This window comes from Fusarium pseudograminearum, chromosome 2 (genome assembly GCF_000303195.2).
Source record: "Fusarium pseudograminearum CS3096 chromosome 2, whole genome shotgun sequence".
NCBI lineage: Eukaryota > Fungi > Ascomycota > Sordariomycetes > Hypocreales > Nectriaceae > Fusarium > Fusarium pseudograminearum.
Window position 1 is genome coordinate 124,568 of NC_031952.1, and position 17,533 is coordinate 142,100.

At 46.6% G+C, this 17,533-nt stretch overlaps 7 protein-coding genes across 7 annotated transcripts; 1 reads left to right on the forward strand and 6 right to left on the reverse strand.

Annotated features, from left to right (window-relative positions):
• Window positions 1-600: 600 nt before the first annotated feature.
• On the reverse strand, window positions 601-2,069 carry FPSE_02380 (uncharacterized protein; the record flags this gene model as incomplete). The annotated part of the gene is made up of 6 exons (XM_009255499.1): window positions 601-804; window positions 855-954; window positions 1,005-1,381; window positions 1,438-1,529; window positions 1,581-1,794; window positions 1,842-2,069. The coding sequence occupies 6 exons, from the start codon at window positions 2,067-2,069 to the stop codon at window positions 601-603; spliced, it is 1,215 nt and encodes a 404-aa protein (XP_009253774.1).
• Window positions 2,070-3,519: 1,450 nt separating this feature from the next.
• Window positions 3,520-5,387, reverse strand: FPSE_02379 (uncharacterized protein; the record flags this gene model as incomplete). The annotated part of the gene is made up of 4 exons (XM_009255498.1): window positions 3,520-4,378; window positions 4,434-4,707; window positions 4,757-4,810; window positions 4,862-5,387. 4 exons carry the CDS (start codon window positions 5,385-5,387, stop codon window positions 3,520-3,522), a joined length of 1,713 nt encoding a protein of 570 aa, XP_009253773.1.
• Window positions 5,388-6,150: 763 nt separating this feature from the next.
• Window positions 6,151-7,668, reverse strand: FPSE_02378 (uncharacterized protein; the record flags this gene model as incomplete). The annotated part of the gene is made up of 3 exons (XM_009255497.1): window positions 6,151-6,720; window positions 6,840-7,382; window positions 7,426-7,668. 3 exons carry the CDS (start codon window positions 7,666-7,668, stop codon window positions 6,151-6,153), a joined length of 1,356 nt encoding a protein of 451 aa, XP_009253772.1.
• A 1,378-nt stretch (window positions 7,669-9,046) lies between these two features.
• FPSE_02377 (uncharacterized protein) lies at window positions 9,047-9,869 on the reverse strand (the record flags this gene model as incomplete). The annotated part of the gene is made up of 2 exons (XM_009255496.1): window positions 9,047-9,787; window positions 9,867-9,869. The coding sequence occupies 2 exons, from the start codon at window positions 9,867-9,869 to the stop codon at window positions 9,047-9,049; spliced, it is 744 nt and encodes a 247-aa protein (XP_009253771.1).
• A 1,273-nt stretch (window positions 9,870-11,142) lies between these two features.
• Window positions 11,143-12,816, reverse strand: FPSE_02376 (uncharacterized protein; the record flags this gene model as incomplete). The annotated part of the gene is made up of 1 exon (XM_009255495.1): window positions 11,143-12,816. The coding sequence occupies one exon, from the start codon at window positions 12,814-12,816 to the stop codon at window positions 11,143-11,145; it is 1,674 nt and encodes a 557-aa protein (XP_009253770.1).
• Window positions 12,817-13,283: 467 nt separating this feature from the next.
• Window positions 13,284-14,024, forward strand: FPSE_02375 (uncharacterized protein; the record flags this gene model as incomplete). The annotated part of the gene is made up of 3 exons (XM_009255494.1): window positions 13,284-13,507; window positions 13,563-13,965; window positions 14,019-14,024. 3 exons carry the CDS (start codon window positions 13,284-13,286, stop codon window positions 14,022-14,024), a joined length of 633 nt encoding a protein of 210 aa, XP_009253769.1.
• Window positions 14,025-15,296: 1,272 nt separating this feature from the next.
• On the reverse strand, window positions 15,297-16,033 carry FPSE_02374 (uncharacterized protein; the record flags this gene model as incomplete). The annotated part of the gene is made up of 2 exons (XM_009255493.1): window positions 15,297-15,697; window positions 15,751-16,033. The coding sequence occupies 2 exons, from the start codon at window positions 16,031-16,033 to the stop codon at window positions 15,297-15,299; spliced, it is 684 nt and encodes a 227-aa protein (XP_009253768.1).
• Between the last annotated feature and the right edge of the window lie 1,500 nt (window positions 16,034-17,533).

Sequence of the window (17,533 nt, forward strand, 5' to 3'; positions counted from 1 at the left end):
AACTACGCAGAAGCAGCGGGTATTTAAATCGGTACACTCGCCACTAACCTACCTCAAGTATAGCTCACCTCAAATCAACAGTATCTATAAACATAACCTCTCTCGAAACCTCAGTTATACCAGATTCACTATGTGCACACAAGTCAACATGTCTTACCGATGCATCAAGTGTGATCACGAAATGCGACAGGGTAAAGACTACAAGATGTGCAGCAAGGGCAGAAAAGAGAACAAATGGGGCGCGTGTGGAATGTCAGCGGTGGAAATGAGGCCGATACCAGATGGCACATGTGGCGAATGCCTCAAGAAGCAGAAGAAGAAGTAGATAGAGCGAGAGTTCAAACAAAGACAATAGAAACTCCGGATATCTAGAACAACGAGCAATATTATTCTCACGTGACGGGTCCATCGACTTCCGAATCATCAGAGGCTTCATTATGTTTATACAAGTGACCGGGCTTAACGTCTCAGTAGACTGGCAGACTGGTTCAATCTCTATGACTCATTGTTCCTCCACTACATGATAGATCTATGCAACATACCACTGTATACAACAGTTTTGCACCGAGTGTATCGGTACCTCTTCATGTAGACTTCTTGTTATGCCTCCTTCATCCCATTCTTGTCAAGTCCAGCATTTCTCTCCTCATCGGACACTGGCTTCGGCTCTGAGGAAACCTTCTTTTGCAAGGCCACCCAAATAGCCGACCCAATGATAAGAGCACTGCCAATGAAGCTGGCAGGTGGAGGGACAGTTCCCCAGATGACGCGGTCGATAATGACTGCATAGACAAGTTGTACATACTATTCGTCGGTTAGATATGGCGATGTCGTGTTGGATACGAACGACTTACAATAAGGTTGGTCGCTCTCCCGGCTTTCTCTCTTTGCAAACCCTCAGTGAGAAGAACCTGGAATAGAAAGCCCGAAACCCCAATAGAGAGAAGAATGGCCCTGAGCGCGTTAGTTCTAGTAGAGTTGAGCACAGTTGACTGTTGACTGACCATTCAGCGAGGCTTTTAGGAACCTCAAACTGCAAATCAGGGTGAAGCGTGATGATAAGGAAGGAGCTAATAGTAGCCAATACAGCAAAGTAGTTGACGCTCACAAGAGAGTGAGCTCGCTTTCCAATAACTCGGATAGTTGAGTAAGCTGTCGCTGCAGCGATGGAGCCGAAAATGGAACAGCAAATAGCAATTGTGCGCTCATGGGGTGTTGCCTTTACTGCGGAAAGAATACCTTTGGCGGCACCTTCGTTGTCAGAAGAGGATCCCGTCAGAAAGGAGTCATTTTGTGGGAAGATGAAAGCAGGACGGGCAACGAAAAGAACGCCGGTGAACGCTATGAGGCCTGCCAAGGCTTCATTCAAGGTAAACGGTTCCTACAAAGGTCAGTCAGAGTGAGTCAGGCATCTGACAGTCTCCATTGACAGCTTACGCGCAAAGCAACCCAAGCAATAAATGCTGTGAGGGTGGGAACAAGAAAAGTAATGACCGTCGCGTCGGACACGTCGAGATATGAAAGAGAGTCTGACCGGCTTATTAGTTTATATTCCTTCAAGAAGACATAGCCATTCTTACAATAAAGACCAAACAGTCCAACGGATCCAGCCATGCCTCTCAACACTAATAAACCTCTAACGTTACGTGGCCCCAAAGGGAAATCGGGGACTTTTTCACGCCACATGTAGAAAGATCCGATTAGTGCAGTGGCGAGCATACGGACAAAGATGATCTGGAGAGCGTGGAACTTTGTCTCAAACCCAGTTGCTAAGAGCCTTGTTGTCATGGACATCTGTTTTTGTTAGTAGAGACCTTGTGCGTGTTCAGGCGGCTTCTTACAATAGATGCGAATAGCTGTGCCAGCAGTACATAGAACAGTCCAACGTTCTGAGAATAGACATCCTGCAATTTCTCCCATGATGAAGTAAAGTCCGAACCGTTTGTCTCGACAGAAGAAGTGAAAGAGGTTGCACTTGGACTAGGCGAAACAGCTCCATTGATAGTCTCGGGGGCCAATAGAGTAGAATTCTCTGCTTCCCCCTTCTCATTAGCTATTTCGTGAGGCATATCTGCAATTATAAATTTCAGAAGGTTTCAACAGAGTCTACGTCTAGCGCAATTCCGATTGATTCAGTATCTCAAAGACTTTTTAATGAATGGAAAGCAGCGCTGCTGCAGTGAAATGAATGTGACTAAGAAAATTAAACGAGTGACGATTTTTTTCTACAGAAAAAATTACGGACAGAATGATCGTCTTCCGAGCCAGTACTTCCTAAATAGTTCCAGAATACTAAACTCAAAACAGTCAGATCAACAGCAAGGCCCGTAAAAGGAGCTTGGTCGATAAGTTACTCCACCAATTGCAACAAGGATGCAGACGCGAGAGGTCCTGATCATCTCGGACTAATGCTATTCCTTCCCTGCAGGATTGGATCCGATTGGTCTCTATTCTAGCTCAATAGACTTTGTGACATTCGACAATGAACATACCCTAAATCAACAAAGATCAATTCCCTGAAATGGAAAGAAATCTCCAACTTCCATCCCAGTAAATGGAATATCTTTGCGTATGGGATTATACATATTGACAATTTTTTTCTTTTTCTTATCGCGTTTACACTTGCTTTCGTGAGACTAATTGCTAATTTGAGCTCTGATAAGAATGGAGTTGCTTTCCTTAGTGATGAATCTGTGTAGACGCCTTGTACCAAGGTTGCAAGCCAAATAGTTTGGGAGCATCACCAACCTGACTTGCTTGCTCGGCAGTCAGTATGTAAAGATAATGCTATCTTGCAACTAACAACAGTGCCAGCATAGCTAGACATAAAGAATCCACTCAAGATTCTATCCTCAGAATCACTCCAGCAATGTTGTGAGTGACTCTGCCGAACATCATTTATGGTTAAATGGTTAGCCCTGTTCGGTTAGCATTTAACCCCTGTGGTTTTGAGCTTTACTGTTGCATTCTCCATGGTTGGAAATTGAAATTTCCGGCCTCCGTGCCTCCGAGACAACCACACACGGGCAAGCTTGGGCCACATTCGGACCATCCTAAGTCTCGAGCCAACGCGTGTCGCGTGCAGTAAGAAGGGCAACCCGCTTGACACGACACGTGTTGGAGGTGTAAGAACGCGTAACTACCCAGGTGACACCCTCAATTTTTGTTGACTGAATTGTTCTAGGCTAAGCTGTCTGAATCAGGCATTACCAACATTACAACAGGGACGACTCTGGTTTTTCATCTAGCTGCCGATTGGACGTGTCCCTACCGTTGCCATTCCCAACATCAACGACATCTTCCATTGCTTAACCATTCCCGCTCTTATCGTATCGTCACCCTATCGCATACAAGGAGTTTCAGTGGCAACGTAAATGCTATTCTTCTCTTGTAAATTGACTATATAGCGCCTCACATACACAAACTATTTGAAAAGATATGTACTTAGGCAGAAATCAAGACGGCTTGTTGAAGTTACAGCTGCAGGATTGAAGCCTCTCACTTATGACCTGCCAACCCTCACTGTTCCTCCTCCCCTGAAACCCGAGTGTATTCCGCTCTCTGCAAGTCAACCAGGGCCAAGTTAGTAACACTAACAACCTCGCCGTCCACCACTTTGAAAGTAAAATCATCGCCATCACCCCAAAATCCGACTTCCTGCCATGATGTACAACCATCGTCAAACAGGCCTTCTCCACCCTCAACTGCAGACCGAGGCCCAATAGGTTTCAGTTGAGGAACCGCGCGGTATGAAATAAGCTGCGTTGAGCCAGAAACAGACTTTGCGCCCATAGGATAGAGACGAACAGTAATATCGTCTCCATAAATTGGATCAGAGGCGGGAGCCGTCAAGTTTGCCCGCCATTCTGAGCCATTGATGAAGAATGACTCCAAACCAAGTCCAGGCTGACCCTCATCGACGGTGATGGTAAGGTTTGATCCATTTCTCGTCTTGTCGACAAAGGTCCCAGGGTACGTCTTCTTCGCATTGTCCCACCCTGCAAGTTCAGCGGCAGTAATGAACACGGTACCAACAGCGTTGCGAAGAGGAATCCGTGCACCAACAGCACCGACACCCGCAGTGAGTACAGAAAAGCCAATGCCGTGGTCTGGTGAAAGGGCGATCACAGCGGCATAACCGGCGTTACCACCAAGTTTAGTGTAGAGATCGGAAATGCGAGTTCTGTTGGACTTGGGAGATACTGGAAGGGTAAGTCGATTAATCTCCCAAGGGGCGCCAACACTGGAGGTGAGAGATGCAGTATTGCCTTGGGGTTTCATCCAGCGACGGGTTTCAACAGGCGTCAGAATCTCGTTGTTCAAAATGGAGAGGCCGATTTTTCGTAGATCGGAACCGCTGGAGTAGACACCGCCAGTTCTAGACGACAAATTAGTCAACACACTAGTCAGACAAAAAGGAAAGGGATACGTACCCAGCAATTACCTGCTTGTCCTGACCCCATGATGACACCTCTGGAGGCCCTGGAATGGCTAAAACATTACGGTCCTTGCCCATTGGTTCGATCGACGTCGAACTGTTGAGCCCCAGAGGCTTGCCAAGGAGTTTCTTAAGAGCGTCGTTGTAGGACAGTCCAGTCAGACGCTGTAATACTCCTCCAAGCATTGCAAAGCCACCATCGGAATAGACTGGGACTTGATAAGGGAGGACTACAGGGCGCTTCTTTTCCTTCATGTAAGTGAGGAAATCTGAAGAAAAGATTAGAAATGATAGAAAGGACGAAGGAGAACTACACACCCTCAAATCCACATCCTGGTAGAGTATCGTTTGCACATATAGCAATCTCAAGGGCTGCAATATCGTCAGTACGGCACAAGACAATTCAATTCATAGAGAACTCACGAGCTCCTCCAGATCCAGCTTGGTGTGAGAGTAGAGCACCGATAGTGACATCCTCCCAGATAATCTTCTCGGTAGGTTCGCTCCTATTATTACCCGCCAACTCGGGTAGGATCATAGTCACAGGAAGGTTCACGACGTCGAAACCGGAATTGGCAAGGAGAGCGTAGGCCGTGTAAAGCTTGGATACACTACCAACACGGAAGATAGTATCGTCGTCAAGCTTACCAGTGGAGAGAGTATCATCAAGGGCTTCCGCAGCGTGGTAGTAAGAGTAAAGAGACTCATTGGTGGCTGTAGAGAAGACGTTGATTGCGAAGGATGTGTGTGTTTCGTTGATGGTGCCAGACGATAGGAGGGATTCGATTATCGCTGGGAAGCTGGACTTTGCTTCCTGAATGACTTTGAACTTGGAGAGGTCAAAGCCCGATGGAAGGACTGGCCCAAGAATGGGGCATTCCTTAGTTGGGCGTCCAAGACCATTGCGAACCAGGCCTAAGCAAAGTAGTGAAATCGAGAAAGTCTTCATCATAAAGATATGTTATGGTAAAGCAGAGTAGTTTGATGCAGAAAAAGTCAATTCAAGCCAACACAACGCCTATCTTATATAGTAATAAGTCATTTATATCTAATTGGACTCTATACGTAATTTGTCAAACAATACAATCGGCCATGTCCTTCTCGCAAAGTTCAGGGCTTGTTTTGGTGTTTTGCGCCGCTATGGCCGTTCACTAAGCCCTGTAAATGATCGGCGCTACGCTTCCCGTTCTAAGTGTTGATGCGCCGCTGAGTTCCACTTGGCTATTGCTTACAACTTTCTGTCGACGACTCACAATGAGGCAACGCGATGGATCCTTTCAGCTTCAATGACGACCTGCAGCATTTGAGTCGAACTAAGGCATACTGCTAACAAGTGCTTACAATACAAGGACAATCAGGGACAGGCAGGACCCATGCTGAAAGAACAGGAATGTGAGAAAGTAGCTTGAAGGGATAAAATGGCCGCTGGAAGTGGCTGTGTTAACTAACTCAATATGTATTTGGGCAACATGGTCTTGCTAGTTCTAATTAATGACGTCGCCAGGTTAGCTGAATTGCAAAATTAAAACAATTGACATCATAAGATACGTAGCGCCATTTCTGTCGATACGTTAAGTGGTTGGTAGTCTCACTTTTACTTCTCGTGCCTTTTTGCCGACGGCAATGCATGCGTTACGTTATTGTCCTTCGAAGATAAGTAATGACAGTCCATTTATCTTCAGTAGTATTAATTATGCCCAATATCCACAAACTCAAAGTGCGGTCCACAGCATAGAGACTGCAACGAATCCCACCATGAAGAACACCCGAATTTCAGAAACCGAACCAGCACTGTCATCATCCGCAGAAGCTGTCGTTGAAGGTCCGACAGGAACAGAAGGTCCCTGGCCATTAGCAGTTGGTCTACCCTGTGTCGGCGCTTCTTCTTGTACACTGCTAGTAGGCTCGGCTGGAGAGAATGATAAAACACACTCTCCATCTAAAGCAAGTGTGTCTCCAACATCGTTCGTGACCTCCATCTCAGGACAAGAAAAAGTTGCTTCGTCGCCTTGGACTATAACAGTCCGAGTACCAGTCTCTGTAACTGTTTCGGTTTCCCATATAGTTCGTGTTAGAGTTGTGGAAGGCGTGCAAGATGCTTGGCGAGCCAAGAGCCCACCAGCATTGCCGATAACTGGTGCTGTTGGGACCTCACGTCGAAGACGAGCGGCATTGTTCTCTGTAGTCGTGGCTCCAGGTGGCTCGTAATGAAGGACACAACCATCGTCAAGCTCAAGGGTGGCACCAATGTCATTGGTAGCTGTCATAGGGACGCACGTGAACTCGGGGGCATTTCCAGTATCAGGTTCGATGTCAGTAGTGACTCTGACGGTTTTCATCACAGTTCGGGTAGTTGTGTCGGTCGACGTGATACTCCGCGTAGAAACAGGACATGCCTTGCAATAGCCATCCGATGCACAGTAGCCATTTGACCGACAGCATTCATTTTCGCAACAAGTTGTTCCCTTCTCACATGACCCGTTCTTACAGCATTTCTCTGTAGAAGGGCTCGCGCAAAATCCATTCGAGCAACACTCCTTGCTCTTTTCACAAGCCCAGACAGTACCAGGTCCAGTGCAACAGTTTGCTCTCTTGGGATCGTAGCACTTGCTGTTTCCACAGCGCTTCTGACCAGCTGGACAGCATCCGCCACCGGGCATGCAATCGTAGCCCTTCGGACAGTGTATGCTCGAACTCCCACAACAGACTGAGGTCTTGGGATTGTAGCATCCAGAAGAACCACATTTCGATTCACCGCTTTCGCAGCAGCCACCGTCAACGCAGTTCTGACCTTTCTTGCAGGCGATACCGCTGCTGCAGCAGATTTGGGAGGATGGATAGTAGCATTTGCTTGAGCCGCATTGTTGGGAATTACCGCGACAGCAGCCGCCTGAAACGCAAGTGTCCCCTTGGGGGCAACATCGTTGACCGTTTGAACAGGGATCTGTTCGTTGTTAGAGGGTTTACAAGCTAAGCAATATAGGAACCTTACAGTATCCCGGATTGACACATTGTCTTTGTCGTGGACTGAGGCCGAAAGACCCCATCTGTTGTGCTCCTTCGATCCATTCTGAGAAGTTGGCCGCGACGTCTGGGATTAGTATGTTATTCGCTGCTGCGTCGGCCATCGAGATCATGTCTGGACCTGTATTGAATTGTAGCGTTTCTCCGCTGAAGGCATTGGAGCGAACAGCCCAAAGGGCGAGTGGAAGAATACGGAACGTCAACATCGAGAGGTTGTTCAGGTGGTTTCGAGAAAAAGATCTTTGTGTATCGAGGCCATCGGTGTCAAAGAACAAGGCTGGGGCGCCGCGTGTCACCACTGATATATGTTCCCATTGCCAACTCACACAACAGTTACCCCTCTTCCTTGATACAGCCTTGTTGTGTCACAGGGTCTTGTTGGTTGTACAAATCCCCTGATTGCAAGCCACGCCAAGTGAACTAGGCTGTTGATCCGAAAATGCTTAATTCTTATTTGTTCTGCCCTACCAAGCGTTATACCGGAATACGACAGAGGCAAGGACAGCGTAGGCACCCTAAATTAAAGGAATGCAAGGGCTTGCATTAGTGCCATTAGGCGTCATCTCGTCGCTTTGACTTTGACTGAGATCGTTTCTGTCTCTCAACCTTATTTTATGCTTATTTCAACACGCTGGCTAAGCCTTTAACTGACCGAAGTATTACTAGACGAACTGTTTTTCGCAATGCAAGCTATGGATGGAAGTCGTTTGGGAATCAATCCTGAAATGATGACGAGTTGGCCATGGGACGATCTTTGTGCGATGGTGTCTCAGCCGCACTCTAACGGGTAAAGTCGATCAGCAAGGTGCCAAGGTTGGATATCTAACCCTTGCATACCAATTTTGCCCGGTTACAGTTGTTGCTTTGAACCCCATGAGGCATCTGATTCCAGATCGGCGGCCCTTGGTGCCTTAATCTCAATGCTAAATCCTGTTGCTCGAAGACGATCTACAAACGTCCCCCCCCAAGGTTGAAGGTGTTAATAACCCAGCTCTCAGGTGACTGCCGTCTTTCATTCTTAGCCTGTCATTAATTGTGGCTGCACCCATCACAGCCAAAATTGCCGCCATGTCAACCAACGCTCCTTGGAAAGAAAATCTCGAAAACGCGACTGGCTCCGCTACCCCAGCTACGTAACCGACTGCTTGCCATTCGGCAATTTCAACCTTACGGCTCTCTATGCGATCTGGTCCCTCTCCAGGACAGAAGGATTTTGTACGCAGAAATGATCGAAACCCAGCTGATAGTTAAACTGGAGTGAGCAAAGTTGCAGAAGTGTAAATATGGATCTAGCAAATTTCCAATTAGCATTTATTCTAAAGACTTGGGTTCTTAACTCAGGGAAGTATCGTTAAAGAAAATATTTTCAAGTTCAGGATATAATATTCGTAAAATAAAGTAATAGTTAATGGTTATAATACTATTCGCTAGAATAATCCTACTGGGGTCCATTCTGTTATCTAACTGTAAAGACTTAAACTGTTTTCCCCGGTACTAATATTCCTACTGCAGATAAAACACTGCTCAGTATATACACTCACCGATTAATGGCAATCAGTAGTTGATCACCCAGTAATACACACTTTAGCCTAGATATAGGACTATAAGTAGAGTCAGACCAAGAACCATCGCCTTCACGGGGACTTCAATCTTGGATACAGTGTTGGATCCTCTATCAGTTGAGTTATCGGATGATTTATGTGATCCTTTATCTGATGTAGACTCGTGATCTGATACTGAGGAGGGTGAAGCAGCTGCAGGCAGCGTGATATCGTACTCACAGTTACACGAAGTCGTGGTTATGCCGTTGCAATTTGAGAAATCGTACTTCACCATCGCCGCTCGTTCATTAAAGCCCATTTCTGTAAAGCGTAAAAACTGTTGAGCAGTAACGGCACAACCAGCCCAGTTTTGCGTTACGGCAGGCACTTTCACGTTAATGCCATCGTTGACTACTTCAGCGGTGTAGGTGCTGCCATTAGTGGAGACCTCCCAAGACCTGTCATCTTCGATAAACTCAATGGTTGGACCGTAGCCAGTATCCAGCGGCAAATGTGGACAGGTGAGCGAGTTCGCTCGGAAGCAATCGCCCGCTTGCATGTTGTATGCTTGGGCGCCTGTATCCAAGTTATAGACTCCGGGCACGATATTCACTGATCGCTTATTGAACTGCGACGTCCCGGCATGAACGCTTGGCAATTTTTCCAGGAGAACAATTGCCAGTATAGTATAATTGCATTTTGCAGCGCCGATGCTCCATTTGCTGGTCGATGGTAGCTCCTTGGCAGACAGAGGCCATTTTGTGTTGATTGAAATTTGTCGAAGCTTGGAACATTTTTTAGCCTGGATGGCTTAAGAACCTACGGCAATAAAAGCCTGTATCAAGGTGCTAGAAGCTACATACCATATCTGGGTATATTAAATTTCCCTTTACAATACTCTGATATATAAAGGGGATTGTAAAGTGGCAGAGTTCAAGAACGAATGACTATGCAATGGAGGTACAAAGTGAGGAGCTGTTTTATTTTCTATTTCTGGCGACTTGCACTTGTAGTGGGAACTAAATCACAACGTTTGGGGAGCCGTTTAACAGTTAAAATAGGGTTATACGAGACTATATTGTACATTGGGAACGGGTTAATGAGCTGTATTGAACATATGGACTACAGTAAAATGATAGTATATTGACGTCTTTCAATCTCGACACGATCTCAGATCGTCATAGAATAACTTTCTAAGCGCGTTCCTACTCTCACCTTTAGCGTTTCTTTCAATTAATTATAGTGCTTACCATAGAATCTGTAGGTGCTAATAACACGTGGGCAGTATGATAGTCCCGAAATTGTACGGATGATTCATGCTCAGCTCGCCATGCCACAAGGGCAAGCTAACCCTAGTCAGTATAACCATTATCAGAGAATCTAAACTAACATGCAACAACAAGAGGTTGGGCTGGACTCCATAGCGCAAGATGTTCTGTATGTGTTGCTAATGGTGCCTCGACTAGTGGGAAGACCATCAGATGTCGAGATTGCGTTGAGGAGACTTGTCCAAATCGGTAGGGCGCCATACAGTCAGGACAGACCCAAGCCCCAGCCAATTCAATAGCTACTTCATGGCTCCCGCCGGGCAACGGAGAAGGTATTCTATTCTACCGCAAAGCTAAGGCATTTACAAGTCAAGACGCTAGGCCACCCCACCCTATAGTAACCTTTTCCCCTTCCAGTCCTACTGCAGTGCTACCGTAGCAAAGGCTCAATTATTATGTTAAAGAATCTATCCTATTGGAGTGGCTTCCCATTTACAAGCTAGGAACGTTTACTCCGACCCGCAATCCTTCTAACAGTTGCGGCACTTTCCATCTCCACCTTCTCATGGCGCATATCTGAGGCTTCTTGTACACTAAATACTATGTAGCGGGGGGCTGGCAGAGGTTAAAAATCAAGCTTGGTTCTCCATCACAACACCAAAAAGCCATGGCTGCTTTAGCTTGCTCTAGGCAAGTTGAGGCTGAATTGATTCCTAGAAATGCACTTGACCGTAATTTCTGCGGGCAGTTTTCCGCGGCACTATGATACTATGACTCAAATCACTCCACTTTGGGTTCTGATAACAAGCTTTCCAAATTCTGCATTTTCCGTTGTCCAACTTTCTCATAACCTGCCTTCTGCAGAAGACCCTTAGATTGGTGATATGACCCATTGACCATGCTCATCACCCTTCGCAGCTGTCCACTTCCTGTCCTTGATTTCGGATTGCCTCTTGCTGCTTTGTCGCAAATGACCATCAAAAGCTGGGTCTTTTTGTATGTTCGAAACGATGCGGATAAGGTCGCTATCATGGACAAGTGCGGCAGCTGATAAGAGACCTTGGGGCTCCTCAGTCAGAATACTGGGTTGTTTGTGGACATAGAAGAATGCCCAGATGAGAAAGCAGAGAGCGATTAGTAGGAACACAACAATAACATATGCCACCCACTTAACAACTACCAGACGCGTTGTGGGGACGAAAGCCTTGCCCATGCTTGTGGCAGGTTCTGACATTGAAGTAAAGCCGTGAATTGCGACGCTGTTTAGGTAGATCCCGGTGAAGATGGTTGATATCGCTTTGATCAGCACCTCCGAAGTCAATTCGGTTCCAGATTGCAATCTTTGAGCATATGACAAGATCAAACTGCCCATTTCTGATGTGGAAGATGTATCTTTTGGGTCGAGGGTGGTGGGGTCAACAATTGAATTCTCGAACACCCTCCAGTTAGGTGGTCGGTCAACGTCTGGATAGCCTGTCTCTTCGAATAATTGGACGATTGGGGAGTTATTCAGTGAGGTAACCTTCAGAGTACCATCGACTTGACGATATCCTGTTGCACAAGAGATGACGCTCACATCGTCGAGGAAGTTGGAGGCTGACGAGGAATACTTCCCAAAAGTGAACACTAGACGACTGTAAGAGGCTTCGGCGGAGCAGTCAATGATTGATGTGGTCTCTAGATATGTTTTTCGCATACTAGCGACTCCGAGTTTTTGAGTGAATTCGCACCCTCTGTCCTTTCCGGATACTCGAACAACCGCCTGGCCCGAGCCAGAGTTTTTGTCTGATTCTATGGCATAATCTTTAACCACTTTGCAATCAACATGGGAGGTAAAAGCGGTAGAGGTCGCCTCAATTATTGCTGATGCTGATAAGGTTGAACGATTGGAGAAAGGGCGGAACGCATATTGGTCGTTTGTCCAAGGGATGCTTCTGCCTTGGTACAACAAGGTAGCTGAGACAGTACTCAGGATCGGTCGCCAGTCGATACTCGCATCCATGTTTCTCCCACTAAACTCCTTGTCATACGTGATTGGAATTTTCGAAGGTACCAAAGCAACCTGAGTCGCGAATAGCCGCGCCGCGAAGGGCGCTATAACGTATGTCAACAGCACAGACAGCAGTGTCATCGACCCAATCGACTTATGAGATTTCCGAAATGCCGTCCACCAGCGAAACACCACGGGGTTGATGCGATAATCGAGCATGATGGACTTCTTTGCTGCCGCACCCCCATCTTTGCGTAATTCAACGTACGGTTGACGTTCCGCAATAGCACAGGCTACCCAGGCCCAGTGAGCGGCGAAGAGAGCAAAAACCAAATTGGGAAGTGTGGTCCAAAGAATTCCAATATCCAAGCGGAAAGCACTGGTCTGTTCTGGGCTGGTTTGGGGTGACGGGATTGTAACGAATCCGTGCTCGGTAGTTGATTTGGCAGTCAAGATGATGATTGTGATAGTGAGAGCAATGTCGATCACGCCGAATATAATAAGAGAAGGCCATTTTAAAGCGTCGGAAAGCCATCCGAAAGATTCTTGAGTCATAATTAAGGGTGTAAAATGAAGTAAGCACAGGGCATGTGGTATAGTAGACTACCATAATACCGCACGTCAGACAGAGCCTGTAGAATTTATAAGTTTCATTTTCTGTGTTTTACAACGATACATACGAGGCAGAAACTAGTAGTCTAGAACGTTGCTAAACGTTACCTCCTTAAAGTTACGGAACTTGACGGTGGGGTGACATGCCTTTTCAGCCCCAATGACTAGTCTTGAGCCTCGACAGTCTAGACACATCCACGGTCATGTGAGCAAACAATGGCTTTGACTGAGGACTCCCATTCGTCTCCATTCCGTCTCCATTCCGTGTTTTGACGGACTTTAATATAGGGCGTGACCCGTAACACATTCTCATTTCACGCGCGAAGCCGACACAGCGCAATTGATATAAGGCAGTCCCCCAGACAGTGTTCAGTTGAGATATTATTAACGCTATTCGATTAATACCGGAAATGTATCTTCACGTTCGATATTTTGCCAGTGTTGCTGCTCTGCTAGGCACAATCACTACAACGTCGGCAGTCTCACTACAGCCAAGCGACTGCATGGGAAAAGTAACCAAATTCCCTAACTGTGATAACGTCGATCGCATTCTTAAAAAGTGCAATCTTATCACCGAAAAGCAGGAATTAATCGACTGCTTCTGTACGCAAGAACTGCTTGACTCTTATGTCGGGTAAGACCATATCTGTCGCTGGTTCTTGTATTGGTTACTGACCACCGTAATGTAGGTGCAAAGGTGAAGCCAGACAGTGCCTGTTGTCCAACGACTTTGACAACAGTTGGGACAAGGAAATTGCAAATTGGCAGGATGCCTGCGGTCCTTATCTCTCAAACGATATCACCACGCGATCCATTGCGCAGCCAACAAGGACGTTCGATAAAGACTTTTGTCAAACGGTTGCCCAGAACTGCTATCGGCTGAACGAGGCCACAGAAGATTGTTCAACTTCTTACACCAAGGGTGCGGACTTTACGAGCTGTCGATGTGAGAGTTCCATGATCTCTTTGGCTTCCGTTTGCGAAATCGATGGCAGCATGTCGTGCTACGGAGAAATGCCGATAACATCAAATATATGGGAATTTCAGAATTGCGCAGCCACAGCTGCACCCACCTTAACAGATCCTTCAGAGGTAAGTCGAAGATCTATTTGTTATATCAATTTACTAATAATGATTTTGTAGAGCGCTGATCAATTAACGACCACATTAAAGAGCACAAAGTCAACAGACGGCTCATCTTATGTCTTCGACTTTGAACCATCTTTAACTGCTACTACAACATCTTCTAATAATGCAGCATCAAAACATTATGTTGCAAGGTCGATTTGGACTTGGATAGTATTTGTTTTAGGTTTAGTAATTAGCTAGTTCTAATAGCCTGAAATTGTCTTGGTGCCAACTACAGGCTCGGTATCAGGCAACAGAATAGATAAATATGCGGTCCACCATCCTCCAATACCGTACTTTTCTGCAACATCAAGAACAGTGTGCAATGAACCGCCCTGCATGCCAAGCATAGTCATCCTCCCCGAACAAACCACCTCAGATGCTTCTTGCAAGTTATGATCATTGAGGTAGGAGGCAATGAGCCATGCGACGAGATCAGACGGAGCACTTGATCCTGCAATAGCCGGAATGATTGTTGCCCCTGATTCCACGGCTAGCTCATGGTAGTCACGAATTATCTCCGAAACCCATGAAGTCTCCGTACTGAAGTCGACATAATGGGTACAATTTCTAGCACAGGCCGCTACAATTGGAGTTGCGTAGCGGTGGTATGGACCAATTCCATTAATGATAACCTTGGATTTCTTAACTAGGGGATCGAGGGCTTGTTCGTCAATCTGAGATACGACGTGAATGAACGGTTCCAGCCTATCTAGGTTGATAGACTATAGGGATTGACGTAAGGCTTCAAGTTTGGCCGGTGACCGGCCTGCAATACACCATTCCGTGTTGATCGGGAAGGTTTTGGCGATATGTTCGGCACAGATGGTGGCAGTCCAACCAGTCGCTCCGAGGACCGTGATCTCGTATGGTCTAGAACTCATTATTTGTTGTTCTGGCGATGATGACAGTCATGGAGTCGCTCGTTTGATAGTTGCCATGGCAGATACAGCTATTTGTAGTCGCCTTTGCGAGCTGACATATCCTAGCATGTCGTGAATTAGTAATTGCAAGAAGCTGACAAATGTAATCACGTCCGTGAAGGGGTAACATGGCCTCCTGGGGGCGTATATAGTCAGTATCCACCCCGCTTACTCGTGTGAAGAAGGGTGAATCTAGTTATGATAAGGCTGTACTCTTCAGAGACATCTTCTGGGAGAAGCGCAAGGAAACAAAAGATACTGAGATTTTGGGGTATAGGGACATGTTTCAATTGCCAGTCATCATAAATATACTGTAAAGTCCACCTTCGTATCAACATGGTATATCATCATCCCTCATCACTGTTATGAGCTTTACTTGAGAAGTCTCCAAGATCCAGTTTCAGCCCAGATCCTAGCATACCACTGATGCAACTCAGTCATCCATCCAGGCATAGGTCCCTTGTTTCCCGCAACCTTGCCCTCACTCGAAAACAATACGCTTTTGAGCCGAAGCTCAACCTCCTCGTGCGCCTTGTCAATAGTGGCGCTGATCTGGAAAAGACCATCTGATGGCCGCAGTGGTTGGTTGCGGGGCGAATCACCACAGCGCACAGTGATGGATGTAGCAGTCTTTTCCACGACCTCGAAATGGTCGGTGATGGCAGTACCTCTGTCGTAAGTGCTTGTGGAAAGCTGTTCAGGATCCCAGAGTTGCTGTTCCGTCTCGGGACCACGCCACTTGAAGCTGAGATACCTGCGCTGAATATCGTAACCTAGATATGTTAGTCAGTCCAACATCAAACTTCATGATAAGTGCGGAACTTACCCCAACCGCTCCAAATGCCACGGCAAAACTCGAGTGCCAAATCTCCGTTCTTCTGAAGAAGTTCAGGGCGGATCTTGTCTAGTGGGATTCTTTTGATCACGACATCCTGCGTCGCAGGGTTTCCGTTGGGGTTGGCCCTTCTGAAGAGTCTTGAGGACCAGATTGGATCATTGGCTGGAAGCGGGGAGATGACAGGGTTTTGAGAGGCGAGGTAAGCGGCGGCTGTCGATGTACCGAGAAGACCCGGCACAATGGCTTTTCTCACTATGCGAAAGATGCCCATGATGAAGGTATCTCTGTGAGGTATTTGGTGATGTCGAGGTTGACTTGAAGTGAGAGATAAGAATCTTGATCGGCAATTCTCGGTCACGTTCCAAGTGGGGATGTACCCGCTTTTCTATTGGACAGAACGGATCAGGTCATGCGACCAGGTTGCATAAATCCATAAAGTGCGGCTAAAGTTGCATAACGGGAATAGTATACGATAACTCATTAAACCCGTCATTTACCCTGCATCAGTTTATTGAGTGCTCACACCAACCATCTGTTAACAGCCAACGAAAATGTTGCCGAAATTGACAAAAGATAATCTCCTCAATTGCCAGCATCCAAAAAGGCTCTCAATAATCTGGGCAAAGGCCACGCTTGGCAATCTCTAAACATTCTCACCGTCTTCCTCAAAGCCTCTCGTTCCCAAGGATCAGTGAAAAAGCTACCATACATTTGTATAGCCAGAGTAGCATTAACGAGTGCTGGCTCTGTATCTGGATGTTGCACTGCTGAACCACAAACCTCTAGGACCAAGGCCCTGACCTTTCTTTCTGCTTCGCGATATGCAGCGCGGATGTCTTGTTCATGTCTAGAAAAAGTCAGCAGATATCTCGGTGACTCCGTTCAAGGACATCTTACGATAGTAATGGCGATTCAGCGATTAGAATCATTTTTGCAATCATCATGTGCTGCATACCTGTAAGAGCAATAGGTGAAGCAAACCATACTGTTGGGAATACATCTCCAGAGATCTTATCAGGTGGCCGGTGCAATATGGGAGCAAAACAGGGCGTGACATATTGATCCAAATACTCCTCTTGCTCTTTGAGGTTTTCTATGTCGAGTCAGCCGTTTCCCGTTACCAAAAGCATGTTGGATATATGCTTACGCCATCCATCTTTGGATCTATCACCGAATAGCCATTTTGCAACCTGATTCGTATGGGACACAAGTTTGTTGGCGGGTGATATATCCACCCACTCTCCAGGTGGCTCAACTATTTGTGGTGAGTACCCTTTCAGTAATGAATAGTAGACCTCTTGTCTCAACGCAACCCAGTATGAGGCGTTCAACAACCCCCTCCGATGGTTCAAGTCATCAGCTGTTAAACTTCTGAGTACCGCATTCAGAATTGCTAAAAAGTTGACTCCTTCGTTAAAGTCCATTTCCGAATCGGTTTCTTGATCATGATCATCTAGTTCCTCAAAGTGGCGCAATATCACAGCCGTTGTAACGATGAGCTCTCGAATCTCTCCATCCTGGGTAGTGTGGAAGTCTTTCAGAACAGGAATGCATTTGAGCATGTACTCTACTGCGGACCCAGGAGTGAGGTTTGGTAGAGGTTGGCTGCGGTAGACAATTCCATTGGGTGTTTTATATTTCTCGAGTCGGCAGAGGTGGCGGGACGACATGGCCAAAATTGCGTTGAGAAGTGGAGGATAGCGACGAGCTCGTTCTGGAACGACCAGTTGGTACCGCCGTTGGGGGTCAACCAGGTCAAACTGAATACGTC